Raw genomic sequence first — 13,628 nt, forward strand, 5'->3', positions numbered from 1 at the left:
TGAGCATCTGGCGGTTAGTTGGCTCAGTGTCAGGAAGATCTGGACAGGATTGCCCAAAGGGTGTGAGCGTCTGTCCAGTGTTGGAGATTGCGACTCCTGTGAGGACCAACGGTCGTAACAGCGCTACCGTTTAGCCCACGGTGCGATTCGGCTCAGCGCCACATCGGTCGACTCCGGACCGTTACGGGGACTTTGTCCGGCCGGCGGCCAATTGAGTGGCCTTAACCCGACCACTGGTTGGGGTTGTGGGCTGTGCCACCGCGAGCACGCTATAATCGACCGCTTGGGTGGTCGCTGTTACTGAGCGGGCCCTTGCGTGAGTCGCATTTTTCGGCGCGTCCAGACGCGCGCACCTGGAGAGCATCTGCTCCAGAATCTTTTCTGTCCGTGAGCCTTCAACGCTAGTGGTACGCCAGCGGATCAGTTCAACTGAGCGGTAAGTTTGGGGAGCGAGATGCCTCGAGGACGGAAGAGGAGGACGAAGGTCCTCGCTGAAAGCGGAGAATCCGCCGCTTCCACAGTCGTGGATGACTCCACGTCGGGCGGCGAGGCGGAAGTGGCGGGAACGACGGTAAGGTCGCCACCGCGGAGTAAAGCGCGTCATGATGGCGGAAGAGAGGGAGGGAGCGGGAGTTGTGGCGGGAGTGCCAACGGAGCCTCCGCTGAGAAGGCGGTTACGCGTGCTGGGTCGCCGCGTAACGTAGGGGGTATTGCGGGAGGGAGCGGGAGTAGTGGCGGGAGTGCCAACGTGGCCTCCGCTGAGAAGGCGGTTACGCGTGCTGGGTCGCCGCGTAACGTAGGGGGTGTCGTGGGAGGGAGCGGGTGTTGTGGTGGGAGTGCCACCACCGAGAAAGCGGTTACGCGCACAGGGTCGCCGCGTCATGTAGGGGAAATCGAGGGAGGGAGCGGGAGTTGTGGCGGGAGTGCCAACGTGGCCTCCACAGTTAGAACAGTTGCTCAACCGTCAAGGACGGTTGGCAAAGAAACGGGTGCCGGGCGTGCCAAAGAGGCCTCAAAAAAGCGGGAGTATTCGCGGGGGGCAGTTGTTGTTGGGGGTGGGGCAGTCAGCCATGTGGCGGCTGCAAAGCGTATTACCGGGGAGCTCAATGAGCTGGTCTTTGAGGCCAAGGGCTTTGAGATGGAGACCGCGAAGGGGCTGTTGGAGCTTGCCTCAAAGTATGAGGCGCTCCTGATGACGGTAATTACCGAAAATGCCCATTTTCGCGGTCAGGTAGATGCCCTTAGGGGAAGTTGCGGGGGCCACCCCTCTACGCCGAGCAGGTCAATGCCGGCTCCGTCGGCACCGATGCCTCCGCCTCCTGCACCTGTGCTGGATGCGATCACACCGGTGACGCCGAAGCCTGTGGAGACCTGGTCGGTCGTGGTGAGGAGTAAGGGGCCTGCAACTTCCTCTAAGGAGGTTATAAAGAAGGTGGTCAAGGAGGTGGGTCCCTCACTTGGTGTGAGGGTCCATGACCTTAGACCGATTAAGGGTGGTGGGGCGGTTATTCGCACTCCCTCTGTTCTTGAGAGGAGAAAGTTGCGAATAACAAGAAATTCGAGGAGGTGGGGTTGGACGTCTCTGTCAACCGGAAGTTGGGTCGCCGGGTGGTGGTCCAGGGGGTCCATACGGAGATCTCCCATGAGGAATTCATGGAAGATCTACTCCGGCTGAACCTCAAGGACTTCAGCCCGGCATCCCAGAGGACTAACGTGAGGATGGTCAGTCGTCCCTGGAAGGTGGCCGCTGACGGTAGCACCAACGTTGTCCTGGAGGGTACGGACAAGTTGATGTCCGCCCTCTTAGAGAAGGGTCGGTGCTACATAAAGTGGTTCTACTTCCGGGTGCGACCGGATAGCCCCGTCGCTGGCTGCTTCCTGTGTATGGGATTTGATCATCGGGTGGCTGAGTGTAGGGCCAAAGCAGATGTCTGTCGGAGGTGCGGTCAAGAAGGCCACAAAGCTGCCAGTTGCGTCAATGCACCCCATTGTCGCAACTGTGAGTTTAAGGGTAGACCAGCTGGGCATCTTATGATGTCAGCTGTCTGCCCTATATATTGTGGCCTTGTGGAGCGCGCCCTCGCCAGACACTGATGGGAGGGATTATCCAGCTCAACTGTCAGGGCTCTTATGCCGTAATGTGTGAGTTGGGGGATAGCATGGTTGAGGGTGGGTGCAGTATTGCTCTACTCCAGGAGCCCTACGCCACCAATGGTGTGGTTCGGGGTCTTCCTGGGGGTTTAAGGTCTTCACTGACCTTAGAGCTTACGCTGCAATAGTTGTGAATAATCCACACTACGATTGCGTAGTTGTGGACTTTTCACAACTGGGTATATGTGTAGCGATAGAAGGGGAGTTCGGTAGGATGATCGTCGCTAGTTTATATTGTAAATATAGCGAGCCCCTAGAGCCCTACCTGGGCTACATGGATAAGCTGCTACTACTTGCGAGTAGCAGTCCATTTATCCTAGGGCTGGATGCGAATGCCTCGTCCTCGATGTGGTTTAGCAAGGTATCCCGGCATTCGTCTGGATACCAAAGCCACAGTCGAGGCGAGGCATTAAGCGAATGGGTGGTGGCTAAAGGCCTCCACATTTTGAATGAGCCAAGTGAATGGTATACGTTCGATGGGCCTGGGGGCGTAAGTGACATTGACGTGACGCTTATGAATGAGGCAGCAAGTAGGGCTTTTAGCTTTAGATGGGAGGTAAAGGGAGGGTGGGGATTGAGTGACCATAATTTGATTCAAATTATGGTTACCCCTCAATCCCTCCCTTGCCTTATGAGAGTCCATTGCGGCGATGGCGTACCGCTGGTACTGACTGGAACCAATATGGACTCTCGGTTAGGGAAGCGGTATTTGAAAAACCGCTTAGTGAATTTATTGAGTTGGGAGTTGACGAGCAGATTGCTCGTCTCTATGAGGTTGTTTGGGGGTTAATGATAGGGTTTTTCGTAGGTATGACTGTTCTAAGGTTAGTAAAATCAAATGGTGGACGCGTGAGCTAACCTTGAAAAGTAGGACTGTCAGGCGATTGAGGCGAAAGTTTCAACGCGCCCGGCGGTCCAATTCTGATAGGCTGTCCCAGCTTAGGTATGAATTTAGTTGTGCGGATAGGGAGTATAAAGAGATGCTAGTTAAAGTTAAAGAGGAAGAGTGGAGGAGCTTTGTTAGGAAAATAGGAACGACCCTGGGGTCAGGTCTATAGGATCTGCCGGGGTCGTAGGAGGGAGGATGTCACCTCTCTTCGCGTCGGTGACACCTTGTTATCGTCGTGGAGAGAGTGTGCGGGGGTTCTGTTAGGTGCATTCTTTCCTAGGTCGGAGGTGCAGGTACCTCAAGCACAAGAGGTGCCTGTCCCTCCATTAGATGATGGGGAGTTGGGGTACGCCTTTGGCCTGGTTAGGTCTAAACGGTAAACAGGTTTTGATGGTTTGAACGGAGAGATGTGTAAAAGCTTATGGAAGTTCATTCCGGAATACCTGGAGGCCATTTATGATAAGTGCGTCTGGGAGGGATACTTTCCACGCGAGTGGAAAAGTGCTAGGGTTGTTCCTCTCCTGAAGTCCCCTGATAAGGTCAGGAGCGATCCTCGATCTCATCGAGGCATCAGTCTCCTTCCAGTACTTGGAAAAGTGCTGGAAAGAGTCATGGTGGAACGGCTTCAGGAGCTAACGCGGGGTATGTGGTCGGATAGGCAGTTTGGGTTCAGGAAAGGATGCAGTATAGAGGATGCGTGGTTCTTAGTTCAGAATGTTGTTAGGGAGAATGTCAACAAATATGTCCTTGGCATATTTGTTGACTTCAAGGGGGCGTTTGATTACCTAAGCTGGGATCGAGTGGTGCAACGGCTGGAGGAGCTTGGCTGTCCGGAAATTACTCTTTGGCGGAGTTATTTTTCGGACAGAAAGGCCTCTCTTGTCGGAATGAATGGGAGTGTGGAGATCGCAGTTGTTCGAGGCTGCCCGCAGGGTTCCATCTGTGGTCCATATATTTGGAACCTTATGATGGACACTCTGCTTGGGCAGCTCGAGCCACTCTGTAAATGTTGTGCGTATGCGGACGACCTTCTTCTTATGGTTGAAGGTCGCTCGAGAGCGGAGTTAGAACGGGCGGGAGGAGATTTCTTAGAGATCGTTAATTCTTGGGGTTTAGGTGTGGGGGTCGACATATCGATGGACAAAACGGTGGCAATGCTGCTGAAAGGTAGATTGTCATCGGGTCGTCCACCGATTGTCCGTGTGAATGGGGTCAGCATCAGATACGTGACGCAAGTCAAATATCTGGGACTGACCATGAGTGAAAGGATGTGTTTTACTCCACACTTGGCGAAAGTGAAGGAGCGACTGCAGGCAACTGTAGGCAAAATACGACGGATTTTGAGGAGCGATTGGGGTCTCGGACGTCGTGCTGTCCGCACCATATATCGTGGCTTGTTTGTGGCCTGTGCCACTTATGGAGCCCCTGTATGGTGGGAGACAGCCACGACTGTCTGGGGTTCTCAAAACTCCTCTGAATCCAGCGTTGCATGATGCTTGCATGTTTGCCTGTATGTCGCACCGTCTCAACGGATGCGATGCAGGTTTTGTTAGGTGCACCCCCACTTGACCTGATTTTCATACAGCGGCAACAGCACGCAGCAGGTTAAGAAGGGGTTTGAGTGTGTCATTGCTGCGAAATGACTGAATTTCCGACGATGATGTGGAGAGGGAAGTATATCTAGAGAGCAAGAGGATTCTAGATAATAGGATTAGGTGTAGGTGGCAGAACGTTGGGACAATAGTCCTAACGGCCGAGTGACGTACGAGTACATTCGGGACGTGGGGTTCGTTGTGGATAACCCAGACTTCAGATTTTGTCTGAGTCTGGGTTTCCTGCTTACGGGGCATGGGCCTCTGAATGCATTTTTGCATCAGAGGCACCTATCGGATACGTCGGGGTGTTTTTGTGGGGCAGTTTTAGAAAACTGGTCGCATTTGATTGCGGAGTGCCCGATGTACTCGGACATTAGGGATCTGGGTGGTATGGGGATTAGCTGGACGGATGGACGATTAGATGTTAGTGGTGTGATCTCCACTAGTCGGAATACCGTACAGCTAGGGTCGTATGCGCGTGAATTATTTAAGCGGCGAAGGCGGTTAGCTGGAAGTTAGGGTTAGTTTCTGTATGATTGGGGTGTGTTAGGGATGCGTGTATGGGGTCCAACCCCTGGCCACCAGTCCAGAGCCGTATGGAAGCTCAACTGGTAGTAGTTTCGGCTACGAGGTCTGACCGGAGACTTAATTCTGGTACCACGGGGAGCAGGAGCCCTTGGAGTTCGCTCCAACCTGCTCGTGCGGACTGGCCCCTTGGGGAGTATCGTGGTGGTTGTGGTTAAAACCCAAATCGCGGGAAGAACTGACTTTGTCAGTTGAATGTGGAGTTGCATTGCAACCGGGTGCCGGACCCAAAGCACGGCAGAGGTTTTAGATGGGCCTCGAACCCTACCAAGGTGGTTAGTGTGTCCATTCCACACTGCCAATTGGTACTGAAAATGCTTTGCATTCTCAGGGCGCTGATCAACGCATTGATTTGATCCGCTGTGCTTTTGAGCGCCGTGGAGTAAGGCTGTCGTCAGCAGGTGCCCACGTAAAACACACCGGACGTTGTCTCACTTCTATCGCTTTTCGTGGCGCGTACGAATGGGATAGAGCAAAAGTATATTTACCGTTAGTTTTATTGTTTTTTTAAAAAATAGGTTTGCTACAAACAGTGGTAAATTTCAAACTTTTATATTTTTGCTTTTGGCCTATGAAATCGACCATTGTGCAACGGTCGGTAAATTCCGCCTCCATGATGAAACATCCCTAAATGGGCCCGAAATATTGCTATCTGTAGTACAAGATAGAGCATAGGAAAATTCACCAAGCTACCTCGCTGTCTCCGGATCGAAAAGCTACCAACTAGAACGATCATGTTGTGAAAGACGGAACACACGTCTCCAGTGTTTTAGACGTGCGTACGCTCCGAGGTCCTAACATCGACTCAACAAAGACAATGAAGTTTCGATGTCGAGAAGCTGCTACCACAAAAGCACTCGTCAGCAACGGGCTATAAAGGAATCGTTGGAGGGCATTTGAAGTTCCTTATGTACAGTTGTAAACAAAAGGACTGTTCATTTGATGACAAGAGGAAGTCCGTCTTGCCCTCGTTCACTAACAGACCTATTTGCTTTGCTTCCTTATCCATTCTAGAGAAAGCAAAATTAACGGCACGGTTGTTATGGCCATTAATATCGATGTCATCGGCGTACGTCTGCAGTTATACACTCTTGTATCTTCTATATTCAGATCTGCAGCTCGATTTTTTTTCTCCAAGACTAGAATGAAGAAGTCGCACGATAAGGAGTTGCTTTGAGAGTGCTACTTCGGACTGAGTAGGCAATTGATATGTGAAATCCTCTCTCGACGAACAAAAACCAAACTCTATAAGTCATTAATTACTCCCGCCCCGCTATATGGTACAGAGGCATGGACGATGACAACAGCTGATGAGTCGACGTTACAAGTATTCGAGAGAAAGGTTCTGCGGAAAATTTATTATCCTTTGCGCGTTGGCCACGGCGAATATCGCATTCGACGCAACTAGGAACTGTTTGAGATATTCGACAACATTGACATTGACAGTGTAACAAAACGGCGATTATTTGTAACGAATTTATAGTTAATAGTTTTAATCAGTTTAAGGATCACTGTGAATTATTAGTTTAAGCACATTATTGTGAATTATCGCAGTGTCCTTTATTACCGACGTTCGTTTTCGGTGTCCATACTGTTGGATCTCCGATTATAATTCTCTCAATTTCCGAACGCCAAAGAGATAGGCTGAGACACTGCGGTAAGTTGATCTTGCAGAACATTGAATATTTGTAATAACCTTTTCTTTATAGAAATAAATTGTTGTTCTTGTTTGTCATCGTATGCACGTGTACGAAATGTATGTGGGCATACATGGGTTTGAACACAATTAAATTCGCCAGCCAACGGAATTGAGACAGACAGCGAATTAAAAGGCAGCGGCTACGCTGGCTAGGTCATGTCGTCACAATGGACTCCATCTGTGATAGTGCTCGACGCATCACCCACCGGGGAAGCAGAAGAAGAGGAAGACCTCCACTCCATTGGAAGACCATGTGGAGAAGGACCTGGATTCGCTTAGAATCTCCAATTGGCGCCACATAGCAAAGAGGAGAAACGTGCACTGTTGTTAACTCGACTTCAACCGCGTAAGCGGTGTCTGCGCTAGTAAAGAAGAAGTAGAATAGTATATAGCATTTCTGTGCTTGGTTAAATCTGAATGTACATATTTTTTTGTAGAAAAGTCGCAACTGCGAGACTCAAGGAAAGAGCTTTAGAAAAGCTATATGTAAATGTGCCGGGTGGTACGGGAAATATTACAAAAAATATTTCCATATATCTCTCATAATTTTCAACTTTCCCGTATGATTATGGCGGTACTTTCTTTGCATTTTGCGTGGACTGTGGAAGGTTGAATGAGGTAACGAATAATGACAGTTATCTCCTACCTAGAACCAATAACACGCTGGACTCGTTATTAGGCATAAATAGATTCTCATCACTTGATTTGAAAAGCGGTTATTGGCAAGTGGAGGTAAACAAAGAAGACAAAGAGGAGACGGCTTTCAACGTCGGAGTTGTTTATGGCAATTTACTGTAATGTTGATAGACTTTTGGGCCAGGTATTAAAAGAATTACCCTCGAAGACATGTTTAGCATATTTCGGCAATATCATCGTGTTGACTAAAAGCTTAGATGAACATATAAAGAACTTGAAAAAGGTTCTCCAACGGATAGCTACCACTGGTCTATCCGAGGAGATCTTCAATTTTTGAATAGGAGTAATCTACTTAAAAAATGCGTGGGCCACCCCCAAAAATTTACATTTCAGCTTTTTTTATTTTCCACATACATACATTTTGTCATCCTCATTAAAATCAATTTACAGTCACCGACTGATACTCATCGCGTACGGTTGTCGAACAGCGTATTATAGTGATAACAGCGTGATACAGTGATAGTGATTTCCTTTTGTTCTCTCTTTTTTATCGTGACATAAATAAAACAGTTTCTACAATTGAATATTTTTTTTTCAAAAATTCAAAACGTCCCTTGAGGGACCCACGCTTGGAGATAACGGGTTTGCCCTGTTATCCACAGGCCCAAAACCCAAGCGTAAAAAATCTCAAAACATAAACAAAGATTATTTTCCGGCATTGCCAACTATCAAAAAAGACAATCCCAAATACCTCGTGGTCAGTGCGACTAATTCAAATAAATACCTAACCCAATATTCGTGCTTTGCAGTACACAAGGCATTAAAAAATATTTCATCTGAAAAAATGGAAATTTCAAATTTAAAAGAAATGCTCCTTTTAGTTAAAAACAATCACATCGCAAAAAAATGTTTGGCTACAACATATTTAATCGACGTGTGTGATGTAAAAATAATTGTCATTAAAACAGACAAAAAATGTATAATGCGTGAAGCATTAACAACATTCAAAGCACAGCTCTCAATGAGTCTTCGATCCCCTTCTCTCATATTGTAAAACATAGACCCAATTTACAACGTAACAATATCAACACAAACACAAATAATTCACAAGCAAACCAAGCATTAGTTAACAATAACAACACAGACATCCAAGTGACAAACGACGCACCAAAACAAAATACAACAAATACAATACAAACCCTACCAGCTCTTACTCCAACAACAGATATTAATAACTCTTTTGACAACAACAACGCAAACAACAATTACAATAACTCAGCAAACAATTACATACACGAAAATAATTATAACACCGAAAACTTTATTGACTCACAGAACACAAACACCTTAATTTCTCACCTTTCCACTGGCATCCCTCTTTCTTCCATCCCACCGTACCCCTCTGATACAACCCCACAATTAAACAAATACTACACTGGAATATAAACGGACTTTTGAACAATTACGTAGATTTGAATTTTCTATTAAATGAATCCTCCCACCCAACCAAAAATTTAACAATAAAGATATAATTGATTTGTGTAATACATTCTCCACTCCCATCATAATCCTAGGAGATTTTAATTCGTGGAGCCCATTGTGGGGCTCCAAAAGTGTTAATAAAAGAAAGAAAATTATTGAAGACGTTATCCTTGCCCAAAACCTTATTGTTCTAAATGATGGTTTACCCACGCATTTTTCAACCAATAAAACCTTTACCCATCCTGATATTATCCTTGCCTCAGCATCTATTGTCCCCAAACTCTCCTCCCGCACACTGGATGAACTCCACAATAGTGATCATTTCCCACTCCTAACAACCATGTCCCTCCCTAATTGGTATCAAGTCAAACCTCAACCAAAATTCCTGATAGAAAAGGCGGATTGGCAGAGATTTCAATCTGCTGCCATATCTGCATCAAATAACAAACCGGTTTCAAAAAATTTCAACACTGAAACAAATAATTCGCCTATCATCTCTAACTAGTCTAACTTACTTACCACCCTACGTAAAAATAAACAATCACTTTGGCATAAATATAAACAACACATGAGTGATACAAATCTTATTAACTATAAAAGAGCAAATGCTACGCTCAGAAAAGAACTAAAATCAGCCAAAAGACAATTCCTTGAAAAACTCACCTCCAACATAAATCCCTCCTCCAATCCAAAACAAATATGGTCAGATATAAGAATGCTCACAGGTTCCACTTCCCGCACTCGTATCTCATTTATATATAGCGATCAAGGACCACTCCATGAATCATATGATATTTCTGAACAATTCGACAAAACATGGCCCTCCTACTCCCATGACTCCAACTTCCCTCCCGCCTTCAATGTCCTAAAAAATCAAATCATTCAAGAAGATTATTCCAATCCATCCCCTTCATTCTCAGAATTCCTTATAGAAGTCCCGATAACTTCATCTGAATTTGAATCCACAATTTCAAGAATGACAGGAAAACCACCTGGTGTGGACAAGATTTCCTATCCCATCCTAAAAAATTTACCCTCTGCCCTCAAAATCAGACTCATTAACATTTACAATTATATCCTCGACTCCCCAAGAATGGAAAACCGCTTTAACCATCCCTATTCCAAAACCAAATAAATCCTCCACGTTCATATCAAGTTTCAGACCAATATCCCTTCTACCATGCATGTCTAAAGTCCTGGAAAAAATTCACACTTCCACAGCATTAGCCAACAGTAACTATGTGTCAGTTCTCAATTTAGACTTCGAGAAGGCGTTCGATAGAATCGGAGCGCATATCGTACTACGACAATTAAAGCGATGGAAAATTGGAAACAAAATTTACAAATTTGCAAAATCCTTTTTAACCAATCGGAAATTGGCAGCCTGTATTAATAATTATAAGTCCCAAATATACAGTCTTCATAATGGCATTCCGCAAGGATCGCCACTTTCAGTAACATTGTTCGTAATTGCGTTCAATGAAATCAACTCAATCATTTTCTCCAACTCGAAAGTAGAACATTTCACTTATGCCGATGACGTTTTAATTTTTACTAATTTAAATAATCTCAATGACGTTAATTACACCTTCTTAAACATCCTACAAAATATAAATAAATGAGCAGAAACATCAGGTGCCAATATATCAGCAAGTAAATGTTCTACTTTCCACATCTGCAGAAAACGAAGATGTTTTTTCCCTTCATTATCTCACTCCAATACCCATATCCCGCACACTAATGTACTAAAAATTTTAGGCTCAACTTTTGATCATAAGCTAACGTATAAAGAACATTCTAAAGCTATTAGAGCAAGTTTATTACTAAGCCTTAACATAATTAAGTTTCTGTCATCCAAATATTGCCAAATTCACACACATACACTTGTAAATATCACAAAAGCATTAATGTTATCAAAAATTGACTTTGGACTTTACATCTACGGACACTGTTCAAAAGCCAATATGAAGCCGTTAAATGCACCGTACCACACCGCTGCGCGTAGAAGTATCCGCGCATTCCCAACGTCGTCAACAAAAGTTATCCTGACCGAAGCTGGATTACCAGAAATCACGTCCAGAGCTGCTGATGATACTGATTCCTAAACTTCTCCACTGTAAAAACCAAGTTTTATTTGAACAAGTCACGGCGTCTCTAAAACAATCAAAGAAGACGAAATATAAATTTTCCACCATCGAACGATGCATACATCTATCAAATCAAATTAACATTATTACAAGAGCCACAAGAACACCAATTCCTGTTTGTCCACCATGGGTGAATCTCGAACCAGTTTTCATCACCAAATTACTGCAGTATCCTAAAGGACTCACCTCACCGGATGAATGCCAGCAACATTTTAACAAAATTACAGTGCTAATCAAAAACGACTGGGAATTTATTTATACAGATGGGTCCAAATCTGATACCAGTACAACGTTTGCAGTTACATACCAACTTGGTGTCACCATTGCCGTCGGTGCACTATCATCGTATAGCTCGGTATTTACAGCCGAAGCAGCTGCCTTACTTGATGCGGTACTTTTTGCTTCCCAAAATGGAAACAAATCTGTCATATGCAGCGATAGTAAATCTACTTTGGACGCCCTTATGAATTATGCAAATGATACGCCCTTACTTACAAATATCCGTAACGCTATATTTTCAAATAGAAAGAATATAAAAATCATGTGGGTGCCACGTCATGCAGGAATCCGCGGAAATGAATTAGCCGATAGCAGAGCGAAAGAGGCCAGTTTGGAGCCCTTACATCTAAGCAACTACTTTGTGGACAAAGACTTACGCAAACTTGTGCATAGCTTTCTACACGAAAGCTACTTAACTGAATGGAACAGCTATCAGCACCCCTACAATAGCAAAAACAGTCAAAAACGCTACTCCCTTCCTTCCTATTCCTTCCTTAGCGAGCAAAATTTGTTAAAAGTTGAGCCCGTGGTAAAAACGCAGAAATCAGCCATCTTTGTTTGTTTTCATTTGAACAATGTTGCCATTGCATATATAGTTTTGTACACATCTATGTTACAATTACAATTTTTTATAATATAAAATATCAAAACTGAAATCAAACTATTAAAAATAGTTTATATATTTATAAATAATAGCATTCGACTCTGATTTTCAGTTATTTGAAGAAAATTTCAAGCATATTGAACAGATTGAATTATTGGCAACCCTGCGTTGTGAGAGAGCAATCAGCTGACATGTTTCTACGGCAAAAATCCAAATGCCGTGAATTCTCACGGCATCCTACGTCAAAGAGACAATGTTTACTTACATTGCGCGCCCATAAGATAGGTCGTATCAGCTGACACGGGCCACGATTCTACGTTCTCCACTGTTTCTGCTATAAATCGCACAACCCTACAGGAATTAGACCATCGCTCTCGTCAAATATGTCATGTCAAAACATAAGAAGATTCACACGTCTACGGATTGGTCACACGTTAACTACTCATGCATACTTATTAAAAGGATCAGTGAAGCCTAACTGTCCTTTTTGTGGGGCAAATTACCTATCTACAACACATCTTCTCGATAGCTGTCAGGAACTGGATACACTTAGAACTTTAATATTTGCAGAAACAAAACCATCTGACATGCTACGAAATACAGACGACAAGTCTATACAGAAAATTTGTGATTTCATGCTAGCAGCTAAACTAAACGTATAGTCAATTTCAGTATATTAAATTTAGCATTATAAGATATAAAATAATACATACACACAAGTCACACTATTCTCCTAACATCTTCCCATAACCACTCCACCACCTACTATAAATAAATGCTCCTAACTTATGTATATATATATATTTTATTTATTTATTTATTTAATAAACCATACGCCAATCGGCTTTATACATCGAATAGTTAGTAAAAATATACAAAATGATATAGAGATAAGAATGTGGAAAGTGTTATATATACACAATCGGTTGAATGTAACTAAGGAGTTAGTAAATTTTTGGTTTGCGAGATGAAAGCTTGATATGTCCCTCAATAAAAATCAATGTCTGCGTGTAATGAGTTTACGAGATTAGCAATCCTATTATTTGGTCCGTGGTATACGTAGTTTCGTTGAGACTTCGTTGTTTTTAACAGTCTGTTATGCCTGAGCGAGAGGCTAGTAGGAGCAAGCTCAAAACTGCTGAGTGCTTCTGAGGAGTCAGTCAGACCGTTGACAATTTTGTAGAAAAATGCCGCATCAGAAACCTGCCGACGCGAGGTTAAGCTGTTGAGTTTGAAACGGTAGCGGATGTCCTCGGTGGAGAGTCCCTGCATCCTTGACGATTGATGGAACAACAATGTCTGGCAGAATTTGTTTTCTATTCTCTCAACTCTGTTGATGAGTGTATCAGTTTATAGAGACCAGATTACACAGCCATACTCTAGTATTGGCAGTACAAGTGAACGGTATGGAGTGACCAGAGAATTCGGGTTGTTGAAATCCCTTCCTGTTCTGATGATGAGTCCAAGCACTTTAAAAGATTGCACAGTTATTTTGTCAATATACTTTGCAAATGTGAGTTTGTTGTCTATAATAATTCCTAGATCCTTAATTTCGGTTAAT

At 44.4% G+C, this 13,628-nt stretch overlaps 1 protein-coding gene across 1 annotated transcript; it reads left to right on the forward strand.

Annotated features, from left to right (window-relative positions):
* The first annotated feature begins 454 nt into the window (after positions 1–454).
* LOC120781570 (uncharacterized PE-PGRS family protein PE_PGRS46-like) lies at positions 455–1,395 on the forward strand. Its single transcript, XM_040113808.1, has 2 exons — positions 455–1,231; positions 1,282–1,395. The coding sequence occupies exons 1-2, from the start codon at positions 455–457 to the stop codon at positions 1,393–1,395; spliced, it is 891 nt and encodes a 296-aa protein (XP_039969742.1).
* The last annotated feature ends 12,233 nt before the right edge of the window (positions 1,396–13,628 follow it).

This window comes from Bactrocera tryoni, unplaced genomic scaffold, assembly GCF_016617805.1.
Source record: "Bactrocera tryoni isolate S06 unplaced genomic scaffold, CSIRO_BtryS06_freeze2 scaffold_7, whole genome shotgun sequence".
NCBI classification, from domain to species: Eukaryota; Metazoa; Arthropoda; class Insecta; order Diptera; family Tephritidae; genus Bactrocera; species Bactrocera tryoni.

What these genes read in the sequence shown, in the direction of transcription:
- LOC120781570 (XM_040113808.1), top strand. Translation starts at nt 455, where the DNA reads ATGCCTCGAGGACGGAAGAGGAGGACGAAGGTCCTCGCTGAAAGCGGA. An exon ending in ATGCCCATTTTCGCGGTCAG is followed by an intron (nt 1,232 to 1,281) that starts GTAGATGCCCTT and finishes TACGCCGAGCAG; the next exon opens with GTCAATGCCGGCTCCGTCGG.